Source organism: Punica granatum, chromosome 2, assembly GCF_007655135.1.
Source record: "Punica granatum isolate Tunisia-2019 chromosome 2, ASM765513v2, whole genome shotgun sequence".
NCBI lineage: Eukaryota > Viridiplantae > Streptophyta > Magnoliopsida > Myrtales > Lythraceae > Punica > Punica granatum.
Genome location: NC_045128.1, coordinates 21,606,520 through 21,626,817, shown reverse-complemented (window position 1 = coordinate 21,626,817; position 20,298 = coordinate 21,606,520). Strand labels below are relative to the sequence as shown.

The 20,298-nt window shown below is 38.2% G+C and overlaps 1 protein-coding gene across 3 annotated transcripts; it reads right to left on the bottom strand.

Moving 5' to 3' along the window:
- Positions 1-1,290: 1,290 nt before the first annotated feature.
- On the bottom strand, positions 1,291-13,299 carry LOC116196226 (LRR receptor-like serine/threonine-protein kinase ERECTA). 3 transcript variants are annotated; one of them, XM_031525847.1, is made up of 29 exons: positions 12,667-13,299; positions 12,344-12,516; positions 11,867-12,177; positions 10,132-10,270; positions 9,676-9,747; positions 9,196-9,267; positions 8,969-9,040; positions 8,825-8,896; positions 8,654-8,725; positions 8,405-8,476; positions 8,191-8,262; positions 8,022-8,090; positions 7,601-7,672; positions 6,786-6,857; positions 6,630-6,701; positions 6,286-6,357; positions 6,126-6,197; positions 5,958-6,029; positions 5,511-5,582; positions 5,354-5,425; positions 5,193-5,264; positions 5,030-5,101; positions 4,798-4,866; positions 4,634-4,705; positions 4,463-4,536; positions 4,164-4,292; positions 3,370-3,717; positions 2,492-2,862; positions 1,291-1,868 (listed from the first exon to the last, which is right to left on the bottom strand). In XM_031525847.1, the coding sequence occupies exons 3-29, from the start codon at positions 11,943-11,945 to the stop codon at positions 1,479-1,481; spliced, it is 2,964 nt and encodes a 987-aa protein (XP_031381707.1). In that variant the 5' UTR covers positions 11,946-12,177; positions 12,344-12,516; positions 12,667-13,299; the 3' UTR covers positions 1,291-1,478. The 3 variants fall into 3 exon arrangements, with proteins under 3 accessions (XP_031381707.1, XP_031381706.1, XP_031381708.1); XM_031525846.1 differs by lacking the exon at positions 12,344-12,516; XM_031525848.1 differs by lacking the exon at positions 12,344-12,516 and having other exon boundaries at positions 9,676-9,736.
- Between the last annotated feature and the right edge of the window lie 6,999 nt (positions 13,300-20,298).

The window sequence follows — 20,298 nt, the reverse complement described above, 5'->3', positions numbered from 1 at the left end:
CAACACAATCATTACAATCAAATTAAAATCAAAACTCAACTCTAGTCAACTTTAAAACTAAACATACTACTATTTTGGGCTTTGGCCCACTTACACACACAAAAAAAAACTAATTTGGTAGTTAAAGACGCTAAATTAGATCAAACATTTAGTGTTAAAATTTTTATTTCAACATTTAATTTGGCTAATCAACACCACTTTAGTCTATTACGCTAGTAAATGCTCCTGTATATATGATCTTTGAGAAAACATTCAATTTGGTCATCGGAAGATTAGTTTGTCAACAATTTGGTCCTTTAATGAATTTTGCCAACAATTTGGTCTTCGAAATATTGGTCGGCCAACAATTTGATCCTCGAAAGATTTATTTTGTCAACAATTTAGTCCCTTAATAAATTTTTTCAATAATTTGGTCCTCGAAAGATTGGTCGGCCAATAATTTGATCCTCGAAAGATTAACTTTGCCAACAATTTGCTCCCTCGGTGAATTTTGCCAAAAATTTGATCCTTGAAAGATCAATCAACTAACAATTCGATCCTTAAGAGACCGTTCTAGTAGACAATTTAGCCCCGACATTAACTGACAGTTAATGCCGTGACGATAATCTAATATGGAAACTGATATGGCACATTCTTAATTAACGACAATTGAAAAATTAATTTTTTAATCCCTTACCCGATATGGCGTAGTTTTGATTGTCCCACCCTCCATCTTCTACAAACGGAAATGGAAATTTCAACTAACCTGAAATCAACCAAGGTGGTCCAACCTACATGAAACACATGATGGAGTTGTTGATTTCAATTGCCCTTAGTTAAGGTTGTGTCATATCTACTTTTAGGTCAGATTATCATCACGACATCGATGGTTAGTTAACGTTAAAACTAAATTATCTGCTAGAACAATCTTCGAGGACCAAATTATTGACCAACTAAATTTTAAAAAATCAAATTGTTGGCAAAATTTTATTGAGGGGTTAAAATTATTGGCAAAATTAATTTTTTGAGGACCAAATTATTAACCAACTAATCTTTCAAGAATCAAATTATTAGTAAAATTTATTAAGGGACCAAATTATTGACTAAATTAATCTTTCGAGGACCAAATTACTAACCGACTAATCTTTTGAGGACCAAATTATTGAAAAAAATCATTAAGGGACCAAATTGTTGACAAACTGATCTTCAAATTAAATGTTTTCTCATGATCTCGCCACATCGCATGAGGCCCATCTACGATTTTTCATGTCTGAGATTTTTTTTTTGGCTGGATCATGTCTGAGATTCGAGTCATTCCAAGGCCTCGTGCAGGACCTGATTAGTCTTGCATTGCAGAGCGTCAACTGACAGCTCAATATAAACTACAATACAATTTGAGTTGATCGACATGCCTAAGTCAGCAAAACATAGCTAACATGCTCCCTACACACGTCCTTGTACACATCGATACCTCAACTCCATTCTCTATCAATCCGGGCTCAACTGGACTTCTCAACGTTCCCCAACTCGCTATTCTGGGATATCACCTCACCAAACTTTAGGAAAAGCTGGGCATCCGAGGCACTCATGGAAGAACAGTTCACCATGTTTGGGGCCTTGAGGTTGGCGTACTCATCCATGTAGCATGGAGCCTTTGTCAGGTTCAAGGTGACAGGAGGCAACTGCTTTGGTGCAGCCACTGGCAGAGGGTTGAGACTTCCTAGCACACGTGTTACCTCGTGCATGGTGGGTCGGTCCATGGGCTGCCTCTTCGTGCACAAGAGCGCGAGCTGGAAGACTTTCTTTATGGCCCCAAGGTCCTCGCAGGTGGTGCTTAACTCTGGGTCCACCATCTCCATTACCGCATTGCTTGCCGTCTTCGATAGGACCTGGTTTAATTGAGAACCTCTAATCTGATTAATTATTACAATAATGCCATATGTACTTGCCAATCTATCATGATGGAACTGCGATGGAATGATATAACATACATACTACTACGCAATCATGGAATCACAATACCCTTCTTGTCCTAGTCTATCACAAAGAGAGAATATCAACCAGAATACAAATACATGATGGAGATGCTGCAAATGTACTTGCTGACAGTAAATGGGTAAGTGCACAAAGAATTATGTAATGAAACTATATATCGGTCCAAAATAATGTGATTTGACATCACTTTTCATCTCTCCCCTCCATATTCAGGCAAAACAAACTAGTAACCAAGAGAAGACTTCAACGGCTATCTTTGGCCACGAAAATCCACATAGCCCCCAATAGATTGGTTACCAAGCTCTTTTTCCTAGTTCTAGAATGTCTGATCTCAGCTTCACATCTTGGCCAAAAGAATCTCAGCTTCAAATCTTGACTAGAATGTCTTTTTATACTGTTGGACTACTAGACCTCAGAATAAAGATGGTTGTGAATAAAAACTGAAATACATCTCTTATATTTTATCAGCCAAGCCAGAAGCGAGAATGAAGGATCCAATAGAAAATGAAAGACAAACCAGATGGTGGAGGTTAGACTCGTTGTCGACTGCCTTCCTGCCCGTCAGCAGTTCAAGCAACACAATCCCATAGCTGTAAACATCGGACTTCTCCGTGAGCCGAGAAGTGCGAGCATACTCTGGGTCAATATAGCCTATTGTTCCCATGATGTAAGTCGAGGTATAGGACTTTGTCGGGCATAGGCTCTTGGCAATCCCAAAATCAGTGAGATGCGCCTCATAGTCCTTGTCCAACAGGATATTTGATGACTTCACGTCCCTATGGATGATTCGAGGACTACAGTCATGGTGTAAATAAGCCAGCCCTTGAGCAGCACCAAGTGCGATCTTGAGACGGGTTTCCCAGTCAAGCTTATTCTTCTTTGTTGGGCCTACAAAAGTAGAGCATTGACGTTCTTGTTCAGTGTCACCTTTTAAATAATTCCAAACATGATACCAAGTCTTGAACCGCGCAAAAACTGGTTGCACCCGCGATTTCCTGTCTTGATAAGTTCAATATCTGCCTAATGCAAAAAGAGAACCCATTTCAAAAGTCTGTACCTAAGGCTTTCATCCCAACTGGGAAAACTTTGGATAGAGCCGGTTCTATTCACACTGAAACATCGCTACTAACCCCATGTTTGGGTAGGAGGGAAATGGAGGGGAAGGGAGGGGTTTATAGGGAATTGTTCCCTCCTATCCAGACAGGCTGTATGAATAGCAGTATGTCATAACAGACACCAGTTTCTATGAGAACATAGTGGATATGCCAAAGCTTTGGAAAATACAGCCTGATGCACATAAATAAAACAAAAAAGTGGAAGGGTGTCGGAAGAAAATGTAGACGAATGCTAGAAACGAGGTATCAGTAGATCCTTGTAGCGGGTAAATTTAGTTACCGTGAAGGAGATCCCACAGACTCCCATTCTCCATGTAATCATAAAAGAGGAGATTCCCCAAAGGGGAGAGGGAGTATCCCTGGAGGCTGACAAGATTCCGGTGTTTAATACTCCCTACCGTCTCGAGCTCCGTCTCGAACTCCTTCAAGCACTGGGGATAGTGAGAGTAAAGCCTCTTTATGGCAACAGGTTTGCAGTTCTTGAGAACACATTTGTACACAGTGCTTGATGCACCGTAACCAATTATGTACTTCTCGCTCAAATTCTCAGTCATCCTCATGATGTCCTCGTACACATGGAGCGCCATATTCATGTGAAGGATCACCAGCTTTGGTGGTGAGTAAGTAACTGTTAATGACATCGGAAGCTTCAGTAGGATGACCAGCCACAGTGATATATATATATATATATATATATATATATGTATGTATGTATGTATGTATATAGTATGCATTATGTCTTTTACTTTTGATGGGCTCCTCGAGTAGCCTATCCCAGTCCCATGAACTCCTCCAACCTACAGATTCAATTATCCATCCTCACTAAGCCCTAGAGCTGACCCACAGCACACCATGTCTGATGACCAATAAAAGCGATCTGAAACTGCAGCATGCTAGCATGCCTCAAGTTGCTCTTTGACCCACCTTGTGACCAATCCGTTGGTTGGGACTGATCATCATTCATCAAATAACTTACTTTTGTTTTGCCATTTATACTACCAAGTTCCTTTTGAGTTCGCTACTATTTTAGATTTTCATCAATTCACCAGACAAGTTAGAAGCATACAGATTTACCTGGTTTGTCAAGCGATTTATCTTGAAAGGGTATCGGACTTTGAGGTCGGCACGCAGCCACCAGAATCATGAGAAGAATCAGAAGAGCTCCTAGTGCAATCCCAAGTATTGCAGCTTTGGATATGGTCACTATTTAAATAATAAAGCAATAAATGTCATTCACATAAACAAGTTAAGAAAAGAAAAACATAATGCAGAAAAGTAATACTAATAGTCCTTAAAAACAGAGGGACCAGGAATTCTCTTGTTAGTATATATAGCCAACAAGACAGAAAACAGATATTCAGTTTCAGGCTCACCTCGATCAGTTGGACGAGAAGTATGGCAGGGCGAATTTGCCCAATAACCACAGAGATTGGTATTTCCAATAAAGCTGCAAAATACCACCAAATCAAGCAAACCACTGATAAATAGGTACTCAAGACAACCAAAGAAAGCTTAACCTTTGAGCTGGCATTTCATAAGCTGACCTGTCCGGAGAAAACCTAGAGGAGTTATTCCTTGCAGGTAGATAACCGGCTAAGTTGTTGTATGAAACATTGCTGCACGATAAGTTGGAAACTGTCATAATGGGATTTACCCATTGAGAAATAAATAAGTTTCCTTTCTTTTGGTCTTTGTAACAGATACATACAGCATAGTCAGGCTTAGACAGTCCATCAGCACCATCACCTCACCCGACAGATTGTTGTGGTCTAGTCTCCTGCATATTTTCCATTTATTTGATAGGAAAATCAAATATTAGAAAGTTTTCATCAACTACACGACGAGATCAAATGTCAAGAAGTAAGCACTCACTGTCTAAACATGTGAAGATGAGCTAAAGTTCAGAAAATTCCTGTTATCAATTGGGAAAGAAAACTTACAATGAGAACAAGTTCTGAAGCTGGCTAAGCTCTTCAGGTATCAATCCGGAAAGGTGGTTGCTGGAAAGATCACTGCAACAAATCTTTAGAGTTTAATGAACATCAAATAATAGATCAAAAAGCATATTTATAATGATAGCAGCAAATTCAAAGGGTACCATACATGTCCATTATGCTCCTTAGGTTACCAAATTCGACAGGAATATTTCCAGTGAGATAATTTCTGCTCAGATTCCTATGAAAGACCAAAGGAAAGGACTTAATGCTGAGATCAGGAGGGAAAGAGATCCTCAAAAGGACAAATAAGAGAGTGATGGAACTCACAGCTTCAGAAGGTGTTCTAAGTCACCGAGTGAAGAAGGAATGAAGCCGCTGAGATTGTTATCGGAAATGTCCCTGAGCCACAGTGATTGTAAACATACAAGCATTTGTAGAAGCCTAATTTTTACAAAGCAAAAATAAGATAAGCATTCAAGCATACAGAATATCGAGATTGCCTATCCGGGACAGCTCGATTGGAATGGAACCTCCGAGGTTGTTTGAAGAAAGATTCCTACAGAATTAAGAAGAAAGAAATCGCCAACGGAAATTAGCAAGACCTATGACACGTTATATGTAAACATTGTTAACTAAATAGGGTAAACGAAAAAACAAATATGAGATGCACTTTTTGAATACCAAAGAAAGATTTAACACGCTCTATATATATCTGATAACAGCAAAAAGAAACATTTGGCACTGCTTGGTTTTGGATAACAGATATCTAGTTACTAGTTTTCCTGCGTATTTCAGAAAGAAGCTTTCGTCATAAAAGCAAGCTATTTAAATTGCCATTCTTTACATAACCATTGTGTTAAAATATATTTTGCCATGACAATTGGCAATACATTGTGAAACTGAAAAGAAGATTTTATTTTATGTTACTTACAGTTTTGTCATCACCTCAAGCTTCTGGAACGAAGGAGGAATAGTCCCATTAAATTTGTTTGCGTGCATGTTCCTGAACCATTATCACAAAAGTAACGCATTTCACTATCCTACAAACTTAACATCTCATCTTAACAAGAAAATGCACATAATTGCAGAAGTTGCTCACAGACTGTTGAGATTTGTGCATGAGCTAATGTTCTCTGGTATCGGCCCTTCAAGATTATTGTTTGCTACATTTCTAAAAACATAAGAATAAAGCAATGAAATTCCTGAGGTCAGGTCCACAAAAGATCAAATTATTGAATGGGCGATGTAATGGAACCTACAGGTCATATAACTCAGTGAGCTTCCCGAGCTCTGGTGGAAGATGTCCAGTGAGATGGTTATTGTTCAGTTCCCTGCAGCAGAAAAAGGGCTGGTGAAACCGACAAATATAAATTCAACACAATTTTATGTCTTCCGTCTATCAAGTACACCAAACGGGGACCGGAAATTTGTTCCAGCTCTGGAACTAGATGAAATACGACGAGATCACAATCATGTAAGAAAATTTGCAAAATCGAGAGACCGTGTTGACATGAATATGGAGATGATCAACTTTTAAGGTATTGGCACTCAAATCTGACATTCATTAGAATATGGTGGAAGGAATGAAGAAATATTATCATACAAGTAGTGAAGCTTTGACATATTCCCAAGTTCTGATGGAATGTTTCCAGAGAGCCTGTTACCGTGCAGGTACCTATAACATTTGGTCAATTAAGTTAAGATCAACTAACCCAAGATAACATGTCAAAATTGTAAAATGACGGGTGCCTGAACGTACAATTTCTCAGTGTAAGTCAAATTCCCCAAAATGGGGGGGATTGGCCCAGTCAACATGTTGCAGCTCAAGTCCCTACACAAGATGACCAAATTGCAGATAAGACCAAAGTTATAAGAAATAACTTATTACAACATTTTCTTTTTTTTGATCCGTAAGCTTGCTCTTTATTAGAAAAAGGAATCGAACACATACTGCATGAGGGCCTTCGAAAGTATACTGGGTAAAAATAGGCTCACAGGCCCTGTTGGCACACATGCCAAAAATAAAATAGTCACACAGGCCTAATCAGACACAAAAGCCTCAAATAAATCCCATGGTCCAATAACAGTAAAGAAACACAGATCTCATTAGGAAAGGTTTAAAGCCAAGCCGTAAAGCACCTCTGTAAAATCAAGCATCAATTACCCAACTATCTAAAATCCTTCAACTTTGCAGACTTCTATTTTTCCTGAACCACTGCAGAGATACCCAGAACTCTACCTTTAACAGACTGCTTAATACTGCTTATTACGACTTTTCATCTACAAATTACAGCCAAGCTTGGACTCTTATTAAATCCAGAAGACTTTCTAGTCCCCTGTTTCAATGTTTTTACACTTTACAGCATGAGATAAAAAATAAACTAACATGTGATTCTTAAGACGTGTTCGATTATAAAGGTCTTGTAAAGTGCAACACAACACATTTCTTTTTCTCATTTTCTTTATTCCCACAAAAAGGAAAAGAAAAACAAAAGCAGGAAAAGATTTCAAACTTTTCAAGAACCATTCGTCACTTTTGTAAGTGCAACAATCAGAAAATCAGATCCTACTCACAAGACAGCAAGTGCCTGCATTAGTCCAATGACTGATGGAATCTGTCCTGAAAGACGGTTTCCTTGCAAAGACCTAGCAAATCATGTGCAGAAAAAGGTTAGAGCAACGAACGCCACCCCCCCACCCCACAAAACCCCAATAATGAGAAATTTATTCTTCCTAGGCCCGTGAACACACCACAAGTGCGTGGATCCAGATTACTCTGGGTCCAAGCACAAGTATGGGTGGCCTCAAGAAAGACTACCCATGCAAGGGTGGATTTGAACCCACGATCACGTGGACTGCTTGCGAGAGGCGTATGCACATCCTATCCACTTGCATTAACCCTTGCGTATTTAAAGCAATGAACTTGGACTCGAACACATGAGAGCAACAACATTAATCTATTAATGAATTAGCTAGCTAGAAAATGAGTACTTACAATGTGGCTACTTGCAAGAACCCGATGTTGAATGGAATTTCACCCGTTAATTGGTTATAAGACAAGTCCCTAACAATTTAAAAGAAAAAAGAATGGTTCGTATTATGATATATTTCCATGCAGTATCAAGGGGGTTTGGCTTATTGACTTAGGTAGTCTAGTAACGGACAAAACTTGGAAGGCTGTGCAGTTGCCTATGCTCTCAGGAATATTGCCAGTTAAGCTGTTGTTTCGGACATCGCTGAATGGAATACAAAATAAGAGATTAGTTAGAAGAGTTCCATAAACCAGAAATTATGTGAGAGGCAATCCCAAAGTGGAAAAAAGAAAAAAAATATGAAAAAGGCAGAATTAATGATGCATAGATTGATGAGATATCTTACAAGTACCACAATCCTGTAAGCTGACACATATCCGGGGAGAGCGTGCCCACCAAATTGTTCCCTCGCAATCCCCTAAGCGAGTGACAGAAAATGACATTAAGCACAAGTTATAGGAAAACTCAGGCGGTACTTGTGATAGTTATTATTGAAATGCAGATATTTATCAAGCCAGAGAAAGGAAGGGGGGAGATGGGGTGGCAGCGTGGATTGGGGAAGTGACACGGGCCATCACTAAAGTCACTAACTCACAGATACTGCAAGACTTCATTCCAGTATATGAGCCTCGGGATCTCCCCACTCAATCTGTTCTGCGCAAGGTCCCTACAGACGATTATATTTTTTTGTCACATCTAAATCCTACCACAAAAAGTACACTATATGAGGAGAAATATTGAGGAAGAGAACAGGATAAGAGCATACAAAATCTTTAGATTCGGAATCTGAGACAGCGTCGAAGGGATAGGTCCAATCAGCTGATTGTTTTTCAAGATCCTGGAGATATGCGTCATGAGCATGAAAACAATTACAGGCAACAGGACAGAGATGTAAAAGTAAGAGTCTTACAGAGTCTCCAATTGTTTCAACTTTGATATTGAGAATGGAAGGTCTCCATATAAGTTGTTAAACGAGAGGTCCCTGGGAAATTCATCGTAATTAATATTGAAACCAGCAAATCCATAAAGCTTATGTTAGTCTTTAAATCAATGGCTGCAGAAATCTCACCATAAAACACCTAGAAAGGCCTTTGTTGTTTGTCTTTCTTAAAAAGACGGGAAAAAAAGAAAACTTACAAGCTTGTCAATGAAGAGCAGTCACCAATCTCATCTGGAATCTGCCCTGAGAGCTGATTTCGGCTAAGGTCACTGTGCAAATTCAAAAAAGAGAGAGTGCAAAATAACTTTGGCGACTGCATACTAATCATGTATATACTTGCTCAAAAGGCTCTGGAAGATATAGTGCAATGGTTGAAAACGTCTCCATCAGAGGAAAAGAGGGTTATGTTTTGTTGCATCCAGCCAGACATGCTACTTCACCCAGAACCATGGACTTTGTCAGAATTGGGCTGAACAGACCTCCCCAACATAAAGAAATAGAGAGGAGGAGGGGGTTAAAGATACCTAAAGATGCATTTTTTCCGCCTTTAAAAATATCGCATTTAAACCATCTGCATTATGCAGTTAAATACTATGACAATGGAAGCCTTTGTTTCCATCAAAAAATGGAAGCTTGATTAATTTCATTAGACCGAAAAAAGAAGTCAAGAACCTTACACTTGGAGAAGGCCATTGAGATCTCCTATTACAGGTGACAACTCCCCTTCAAGATTTAACCCTGACAAATTACTAATTCAAAAAGGACACATGAACTCAGCAGTAATTGTAACAGTAACGAAGTTTGGAAATTAAGAGTGCTCCAGTAAATGTGCAACATGTAAAAGCAACAGTTGTTTGGTCCTGAAGAACAAAAACCAAAATTGTGGTATTCTTGCATTCAAATTGCATCAACACCATATTTCTCTGTTTCTATTTGAATATTCAAACGAGTGCTCATGCTCTCATGCACCTTGCCAAGAAAAAAAAGAAAGCACTACTACACTTTCCTCGCCATCTGCCTTTTTAGGAAAAAAGTATGAGAAGAGGAATCCTCGTTTGCTGGAACTGGACAGCAAGGGATGTGCTCTGAATGGACTTAGCAACAAGGAATTTGCACAAAGAGCAAAGACTTACAGTGCAATGACATTAAAAGTGACGTTATCGCATGTGACACCTCTCCAAGCACAGTAGTCCGAAGATGGAGAGTCCGTCCAATCATATAGAACATTGTCCACATCTTTGAAGGCCTTCTTCATCTCCAAAAGTGTTGCTCCTTCCAGACAGTAGAAAAAGATTTCAGTAAGGTAACATTGGCTGCTAATAGGTGAATGGATCTACATAAGATATATTTTTTTCAGAAAAGATCAACCTTCCAATGAGTGTAACGTCAGCATCAACATCACAAGATACAAGAGACAGCACTGTTTAAGTCCACATTTGTCTGGAAACCGCACAGCAGCATCTTAACCAATTATTTCAGGTTATATCAAAGTATATGTTCCCGCGAACAGTCATTACCAAATTATCAGCTCAAAGAACTTTAAGTTTAGAAGTGACGTGACAGATAGCATTTAGCAAGACTCGATCTCACATCGGCGATGAACCAAACTCTTAAGTGAGGTTATCAGACCCAAGAGACCTGTCTCCTCCAAGAGACAGGTAAGGAACTAATGCACACTACATAAAACAAGAAGCATCTGTCGAATCCAAGAACAACAGCTAGAGGCCCCCACCTCAATTAAGAAACTGGGTGTGCTTGGATTTTAAAATTTTTTTACCTCAACTCAACTCCACTTTATCTTTAATTCAACAACACAATTATTACTTAATCATTACTTTATCTCAACTATTCATTACTTTTTCACGCTTTTTCTCATAATTCAACAATACAATCATTACTTAATTATTACTTTATCTCAACTATTTATTACATCTTCACACTTTTTCTCATAATTCAACAATACAATCATTACAAACTAATTAAAACCAAAACTCAACTCTAAATCCAAGCAATTATCTAGTGAATTGAACCACATATTTAACAAAATTAACATACAAAATACACACTCACGCTCAATATTATTCATAAGCGGACAAAGAAGGCGAAAAGAGGAAATAAAAAATCAAAATTAAAAAGAAAAATTGCCGAGCATTGGAAATTCAATTAACAGTCTCATCAAAACAAGAGTGAGAAAAGCGCATTGACTATTATTACATTTGGAGAGTTATGCACACTTTCTTATTCGGTTGACAGGAATGAAGGAAGGGAAAAAAAACAAATGAACTTGGGGGTTTAGGGTAGGCCTCACATGATTCTCATCACCTCCTCGTCAATAGTTATTCATTAAATCAATTAACAATTTATTTAAACACATAATTTTTTAAAGAACGAATCGTACTTTAGCATTTAGAAGATTATTATCCATTTGTTCTTTTTGTTTTATTTATTGGTAGAGATTGCTTCTTTACTTTCCACTACAAAGACATATATCAAATCAAATCAACTATTTATAAGAACTAACCACCAATACAATGAAATCAAGAAAACCATCTGGTTTTTTTTTTAGCGTAATGACATAAATAGATATAAAGTCAACACAACAGTGCTAATTATGCACAACAAACGACATCTAGGAATAGGATGTTTCGTGTCGGGAATGTGAACTCTCGAGAGCTTAATAGTTAATTCTAATAATTCAAAAGGGGTTATACAGAATTAGTGCAAAAGCCTCAAAACAGGAAAACGAAATCAGGCCAAACGAGATATATATATATATATATATGTTTATTTTATTTTATTTTTCGGTTTTAGATTTGGTCGGCACTTCTTGTCCGAGGAAGAAAAAACAGAGTCGACAGACATACTAACCGTCGTCTGAGGCCACCGAACATTGGATGGAGCAGACCAGGGAGACCACGAAGACAATGAGCTTAACTCCACGCACCATGACCAGACTCCCTCCCCCTCACAGTTCACAGTGTCAGTGAAGTGAAGAACGACCGCGCCGCTTCTTTCTCTAACGTCAGAGAAAAGGAAAGGAAAGGATAGGAAACCTTTTGTTGTTGTTCTTCTTCTTCTTCTTCACGTTCTTCACATGGGAAGAGTGGAAGGAAGAAGATCAGAGAAGGGCCGAGGCTGGGAACAGAGGGCCCGGTTATCTCACCACCGACATGTAAATGCTGGAAGAGAGAGAGAGAAACAGAGAGAGAGAGTTGGGGCGAGCGTCTGATCAGTTTGAGAGAGATCTTCCAGAATTTTTTTTCTTTAAAAAATGTAATAACAAAGCCATAGAAAGAAAAAGAGAAAGAAAGGAAGTGAAAAAAATAAAAACGGAGAAAACCTTACTTCACTTCACTTGACAGCTTTTTTTTTTTCAGCACCCTCTTCTCTTCTCAGTGATATTTATGAGAAAAGATTTGGTTTTTTTCTTTGTAGGATGAATTTCCCAGTTGATATTGAAGAAGACCCATGTGCGTTGTGCGTTGTGCGTTGTGCGGACAAACTCTCAATCAGAAGCCCTTCATAAAAGATTTTCATACAAAAAATAGTGCGAAAATGGAGGATAGATTTTAGTTCTTCCTTTTTCTTTACCCGGCTATAAAGAATAAAGAAGATAAACAAAAAAAAAAAACGGAAAGGTGGGCAATGAGGGTCGTAATTGTGAATACCTTGATGCAATAATGTTTGTTTGTTCAATCACATCACACCCTGCCCTGGCAACACAGAGTCAGGCAGGTTCAGGCTCAGGCACAGGCACAGGTACAGCCTCCCTCTCTCCCTCTCTCTCCCTACCTCTCTCTTTCTCCCTCTAAAATTCCTTAGAACAGAGAGCAATTGAATTGAGCGTACATATAACACATTCATTTGCCCATTGAGGAGGTTTTTTTTTAGCGTACCCACCCACAGTGGAAAAAGAAAAGAAAAAAAGAAAATGGAAGAAATTTTTTGCAACTGTAGCAGAGAAGGAAGCCAAGCTAACTATGGGGAACTGCACTGCAGGATTAATGGAGGAGAGAGAGAGGAGGGAGTGAAGGGAAGGACAATTATTTCATCAGGACAGAAGGAAAACGAGAGAGGGAGGGGGAGGAACGAGGGTGGTCCGGATGCATGCAGCCCCACCACAGTGTCTGCAGTTTGAAACCTCGGGAGGGTGCACGCACCCGGAGCACTCAAATTCCATTTGCGAGGACGGGGGATAAAGTTAAAAAACCGACCTGCCAGAACGCAGAGCCCCCCTCTGCAGCAAACCTGCAAAACACACTCTCTCTCTCTCTCTCTCGCAACAGTGGTTGCTGCAATTACATTTCTCTCTCTCTCTCTCTCTTTCTTGAATGCTGTGCCATGTGTATGGCCAGTGGCGCCACAGCTGATTAAGGGGTCGCTTTCGCTTTAGCCTGGGGGGAGAGAGAGAGAGAGTTGCAGAGACGATGGGGTAAATGCGAGTGTGATCCAATTTCGGGTTCAAAAGGACGACTCAGTTCTATTCAGTCTAATCTAATTCATTTTCATCATTGCGATAAGTAGATGGATCAGTATGTGATGAAACAATAATGGCCTTCAATATGGAGGTATATTCTCACGCCTTGGCAGCCACAGTTTGTTCGCATTTCACCGGCGGGATCTCCGAAGCAGTAAATTCATGCAATCACGGATAAACAAGACTTGCATATTCATACATATATATATACACTAGCCGTGGATCCGTGCTAGGTTTCGTCAATTTTTATTATATATTGTATAAATCATAATTTTAAACCAAAGAAAAAGTTCACCCAAAAAAAAAACTTTATAATAGTTTAGTGTGTGTATATATAAACATAAAGATATAGTCGACATCAATATCACACTAATGGCCACTCATTAATTTTCATGTAAATGGTAATTTTTAGAGTAAATAGACCTCAAATAAGATCTAATTATATCATCTAATAATTTTAACTTAAAAATGTACTTTAGACGTTTAGATTTGATTAAATCGTCCAATAATTTAGTATAAATATTTAGACATTCAAAATGTTGAAGTACTTAGAGTACAATAAAGATATATATTTGATTATTTAAGACATCCTATCTTAAAAGAGATTAATGACCCATAAATTGTTAGTGATAACAAAGGGAAAAAATATCAAAAAAAGAAAAATTGAAGATATTTCAAGAAGAAAAATATTTTCCATGATATATATATATATATATATGATTGATGTTAATATTAACTTTTATCTAATTGAAGATTATTAAATATTACGCATATTATAAAATGTTCTTAAAAAGTCTAAAAAAATATTATATTATGTCAATAATTATAAAAAAATATATTCATTTAATTTTTTAAATTTAGAATTTGGTGATTTATTAATATTTATTCATCAAAAAATTAGAAAAAAAATCTCAATTATTCTAATATATTATTTTTAATATTCAATATTTAAAAGTTATTTATTAAATATTTGTAAATAATAATATCTTCTGAGAAAAATAAAATATATATGTGTTTTATTATAATCTTAGCATAAAATATCTTTTGAAATTAAGAAAATTTTAAAAGTAAAAAACTCGAGAAAATCAATTTGAAAACCGAGTGTTCTAAGGTCATCTGACCGGGCCCACTATATCCTTACTTTCACACACACACACACTCACACACACACACACACATATATATATTCGAGCGGGTGTTGGGGAAGATTGTTGCTTGTCAAAAAATCGAGTAACATAAAACACATGCGTATATATGTAGTCAGTTAAAAAAGAGAAAATCCAACAATAAAAAGGAAACATAATATTTAAAATTCTATAATAATAATAATAATAATTACATATGTAATAGAAATATATGCATTCACTACTTTATATTTTATTCTAATTTTTTTACCATTTATATATGTACGATCTAAAATATAAGATAGATCCATATATATGTATATATATATATCTTAAACAACAAAAGGAATAAGATATATATATATATATATATTATTTCCTTATGTTTAATATAAATATATATTTCAGAGATTCCATATCTTGGCAATTGCAATTCAAATATTTTTCCAGAGAAAAGGTCAAATTTAGTCATCAACCTTTAGCTATCTTTTTATTTTAGTCCTAAACATTTTCTTTAGCTGGATTTTGTCCTCAATTTTTTCTGTACGGTATGAGTTTAGTCCTTCAGTCCAAAATTCTGTCCATTTTCCTTGACATGTATATTCGTCAAATGAGAGTGCGCCACGTGCGCAACAGATCACTCTACTCTAAACCGGTTATTATAGAGCAAATCCAATTCATTTTTTAATCAAACCCGTAAACCGGACTAAGATATTTTCGGTTCTTTTAGGATTATAGCCATCTGTCGGTGCGTGAGACGATGAAAGAGAAGCGATGCTTGGAATCCTAAAAGAACCGGAAATATCTTAGTCCGATTTACTTATCTGATTAAAAAAAGAATCGGATTTGCTGTATAACAACCGATTTAGAATAGCAGTGATTTGTCGCGTACGTGGCGCACTCTCATTTGACGAATACACATGTCAAAGAAAATGGATGGAATTTTAGACGGAATGACTGAACTCATACTATGCGAAAAAGATTAAGGACGAAATCCAGCCAAAGAAAAGGTTTAGGACTAAGATTAAAAAAAAAAAGCTAAAGGTTGAGGACTAAATTTGACATTTTTCCAATTTTCTATTTATCGTAATCAAATTAAAATTATAAAAATTATAGAAATCGAGAAAGTTTCATTTAGTAACGGAGCGTTATGAAGCCATCTGACTGGGTTCACCTCTTCCTTGCTAATATATATATATATATACACTTTATATTAGTCTAGGTTCATCTTTATAATATTTTGATCGATATTTTTGTGTATTTTAGATGGGACTCTTTTAATCTGTTTTCCTATATTATCTTCAAACGTCTGCTCTATAAACTGGAACCTTCTATTGTACTCAGTATCATGACTTGGGATGACAAAGGCGTACATAAAAACCCATATCTGCGAATAACGCGTCATATTTTACACCACAAACCTTAACAAATGTATATCATGCGGATATGGTTTTCAACTTTAGAAACCATCGTAATGCGATGCAGATATAGTATTAATAAAACATTGTGGATAAAAACTGTACTGTAACTCGTATCTCCATACTTATAATTTAGGCCTGTTATTCTAATCCATTGTTCAAACCCATTTTCAAGTCCACTTGAATTATTATCCCATTCAATTAAAACTAACAAAATTGGGGAGATATAATATTTAATTTTTTTTTCCATAGAGTGGGTTTGATCCTCATCCATAGATCTTCTAGATAAGTTAGCTGGCTTTCCAGAGAAAATTCAAATATGGAACAAGGAGACTTTTGGCCATATTCTCCTGCGCAAGAGCATGTCCAATGCAAGGCGCTCATTTGGTGTCATTGAGGATTCATTCCGTGTCACATCGATGCTATCAGCTTAACATCAAATAGTAAAACAACCACTTTATATCTATTATAACAATAAAAATTACTCAAATTAATTAAACATAAAATTAATATAATTAATAATTCAATTTAATGAAAATAATTAAATTAATAAAAATAAAATTGAATTTCATTATATTAAATTGATTGGGATTTTGGAAATTTGAAGATTCGTGAATTTGGAAATTTGTATTTTCAAGGAAGTTGAAATTTTGCATGAAATTGAGAAAATTATCAAGAACAAATTGATTGGGGTCCATTTTTCCTCAGAAGGAAGGAGAAACTGATCTTAATTTGGAGAATTGAAAATTGTGTGCGAAGTATTTGGACATATATTGATATTTATAGGAGTAAATTATTAAAATAAAAAATTTATACGGGCACAACCATGGCTGAAATAGCCGTTAATGTGCCCAATGACTATTAGGTAAATGCCTTGTATCAGCATCCCATTTTGGTCCACCGACTCTAGGAGAGGACACCCGACTATGACTCCTGGGCTCTAATAAACAGCCCGGCAAACCCCATGTTATTATTCATAACCAGGTTGATAATGTTAACTAGTGATCATGGAGCATGACAATGTAGAAGGCCTCAAGGTTTCCATACAGACCATAGAGAGAAGTCGGAGAGGCTAGATAGCGCTTAATCCCAGGTTAGTAGAAACCTATTCACCGTTGACCCACCGGGTCATCAGAAGATATCCAATACGGGACTCTAAAAATCTCTGATGGTGCCAAACTGATGAATATCACCTCCGAGCACATTTCACGAATCATTTACTTGAGTCAAGACACCTCCTAGTATCGTAGACGTCCTCAGCGGGAGTCTCGAAACACCGACTCAGCAGGTGAATCGAGGACGCCTGAGGGCAGGTCTAGCCATATCCAGGGTTCTCAAGACCATGGGACATGCTTCAGACTGTTCTCCGTAAATTATTCAGATTTCCCAAGTGACTTTCGAGCAAAAAAAATGGCTCTTTCAACGAGAATATCAAATTGGAGACCTGTTAGGCGAAATGTAAATACTCGAAATCAGGCCGGCCAATCCCAAGGACTGCAAGGATTAGGGAGGTCATGTCAGATCACATTGCACATCTCTCAAGTGCCTCTCGATTGGAAAAAAGGGCCCCTTTCAATGGGATAATCGTGCTGGGGACCCATCCGGCGAAATGTTAACACTCGGAGTTTGGCTCGGCCAATCCCAGTAACCCTGAGGGCAAGAGAGCTCATTTCAGATCGGACTACACTAATCAAATAGGTTTCCTAAGTGACTCTAAAAAGGTCTCAAACGTTGCCCAACAAGCTTTCAGGATTTGTTTTCAACGAACGGAGAACACAACGATTTACGGACACATTGAGACACTAGGAAACAATGAGAAAAGTTCGACGGATTGGCACATCTTCGGTTCCCTGTTAGCGGCGGAAACCGTGGAGTCAACTGTTCCGCACTAACAACATAGCATATCAAACGACCAGTGCAGAACGCAGACATACAAATAGTCGATATAAACAATTAATTTTGCTCATATCACTCGAATTGAGCAAAATTGACTCCCGAGCTTCCGGGCCATCAATTCATCAACTTAAGTAAGACGTATCGATATTGGGCTCGTCGGAATCCTATCTTTGCCTACATCGACAATGCCCTATCCATTCAAGTCACAAATTCGAATGCATAACCGACCGAGACTCGAGCTTCCTCGACTCACCAAGCAAACTTGTGGGACCCACAATCTCTCCTCTTAGCCGACCACCCTCTACAAATTTTTTTTATTTTAATTTGCCTTATACTTTATTATTCAATTACACATCCCATTCATCTATTCTTCAAACTTCCACAAAATGTGGATCTAGGTCCCCCTCTTGCCTTTTTTTTAATTGTGGCCAGCCCCTCCTTAACTCCCGTCAATCTCTACTAAACTTCATTAATTTGCATCATTAACCTCCCTATATATGTTTAATTGCAAGACAACTTAATCACTTTCTATCATCCACTCTCTCTGGAAAACTTTCACTCTCTAAAATCCTCTCAAACTCTCTCCCAACTCCCCACACTTGGTCAGCCCAGCAGCAGCCCTCCCAAGGCAAAAACTGGCCAAACTCTATTGGGAAACCACCTGGTTTTTCGACGATCGCTTCCCGATTTAACTCGAACTTCAAACAAACTACATATCCCATATGTATTCGGCCTCCTGAATCTATTAGTGGTGTTAGTTTAATCATTTGAAGCTTCTTACAGCCCATTCCAGTAGAAGGCAGTAACGGGTTCCTCAAGGTTTCTCTGTTTCTCGGTGAGTTCCCCATTTTCACAACTAAGGTGAGTCATGCTAACATCCTTTGATGGGCCACCCATGGCTCTCTATTTTTCCCTGTGGCGAGGAGGTCATGATCCAAAAGCGGTCCCACCGAGCACAACTTTTTTACGAGCCTACTTTTTATTCTCGACTCCCTCTTGTTTCTCGGTTTTCTTTCTTTCTTTTTCTTCTTCTTCTTCTTCTTCTTTTTTCTCTTTCCCGGGTCAATGCAGTCTCCTGCAACTCGAGCTCCACCTTTAGCCCTCACCGAGGGTCCCTAGGCCATCGTGAACCAACGTGAGTCGGGGCCATAGCCACCTCTTCTAGCTTGTTTAGCCACAACTCACTCGAAACCTCCCATTGGCTCCCTTTTTACTCGTGGTTGTCCAGCCCTTCCCAAGGCCTCTCCAAGCAACTGAGCACCCTCACACATGCCCCGAGGCGTAGGTATAATCTCCCAATACTTAGAGGAGTAAGTCTTTTAAGTTTAACCGCACTTGTGGGGAGATAAGGCGATCCCCATCCAACTTAATGCATGTTTTCGTTTAATATGTTTCTAGCTTGTTTGCATGATTATTTAATGATGTATTACGTGTTAACATGACGGGAAGTGGCTAGAATCGGAGTCGAGGAGACCGTCATGGCTTAAAAGAGCCATTGGACCTCTCGCCCACATCCCAAGGGAGGCGGCCGAGAGCTCCTTTGGCTTTCTTGAGCTCATGACGGCCTCCTCCTTCTCGATTTTCATCGTTTCCCATGTTTATACGTTTTTCCGTTTCTCGCAGCAGTGACGTTTTATCGATTTCCGTTCAATATTATGTTATGTGTCTCGTTATCATGGCGGTACCGACTTTGTATATGTTTGCTTGACATCGTGTTTTGATGTGTGATGCATGCGGGAAATGGTCCGAATCGAGATGAGGATACCATCCTTGACCCGAGATAGGGCATGGGGCCTCTTGACCATACCCTCTCTTGAGGTGTGGTCGAGAGCCTCATGACCCATTTCGGGTTATGTGGTGATCTCTCCACCTTGATTAGATCTATTTCCTGGATTTTACGTAATTATGTTTCTTGTGCCAACCTTAATTCGACGTTTAATCATCCTTTAAACATGTTAAATAAGAACCATGCATGGATTCGGGTCATGAGGACCATCGTGAGCCCACAAGGGCCCAATGGGCTCTTGGCCACCCTTGGCCGAGCCTCCTTGGCCCATGAGGATCCATTATGGTTTTCATGTCACGAGCCATTAAGACGATCGAGAATTAGAATCCTATTTGGGCGGTCCATTCATGAACGGTTCGATGTTTCGAAACCCATAAATCCAAAACATTCAGCAAATTCACTCAATTTAATTTACTTCCATACACATAGCAATTGGGACTTTCCAACTTGGCTAATAATCTACTCGACTTTGCTAATAAATCGTATGAACCGGTCAATAATTTTAAGCGAGTCGACGAACCATGAACTGGCGATCACGCCCTTTTCAAAACCCACAATTTTCAACAAAAATATCGAGATCCCTAACACGCATAGTATGG

What these genes read in the sequence shown, in the direction of transcription:
- LOC116196226 (XM_031525847.1), bottom strand. Translation starts at nt 11,945, where the DNA reads ATGGTGCGTGGAGTTAAGCTCATTGTCTTCGTGGTCTCCCTGGTCTGC. An exon ending in TTGAAACAATTGGAGACTCT is followed by an intron (nt 8,897 to 8,968) that starts GTAAGACTCTTA and finishes GCATATCTCCAG; the next exon opens with GATCTTGAAAAACAATCAGC. An exon ending in AGTCTAACCTCCACCATCTG is followed by an intron (nt 1,869 to 2,491) that starts GTTTGTCTTTCA and finishes CAATTAAACCAG; the next exon opens with GTCCTATCGAAGACGGCAAG.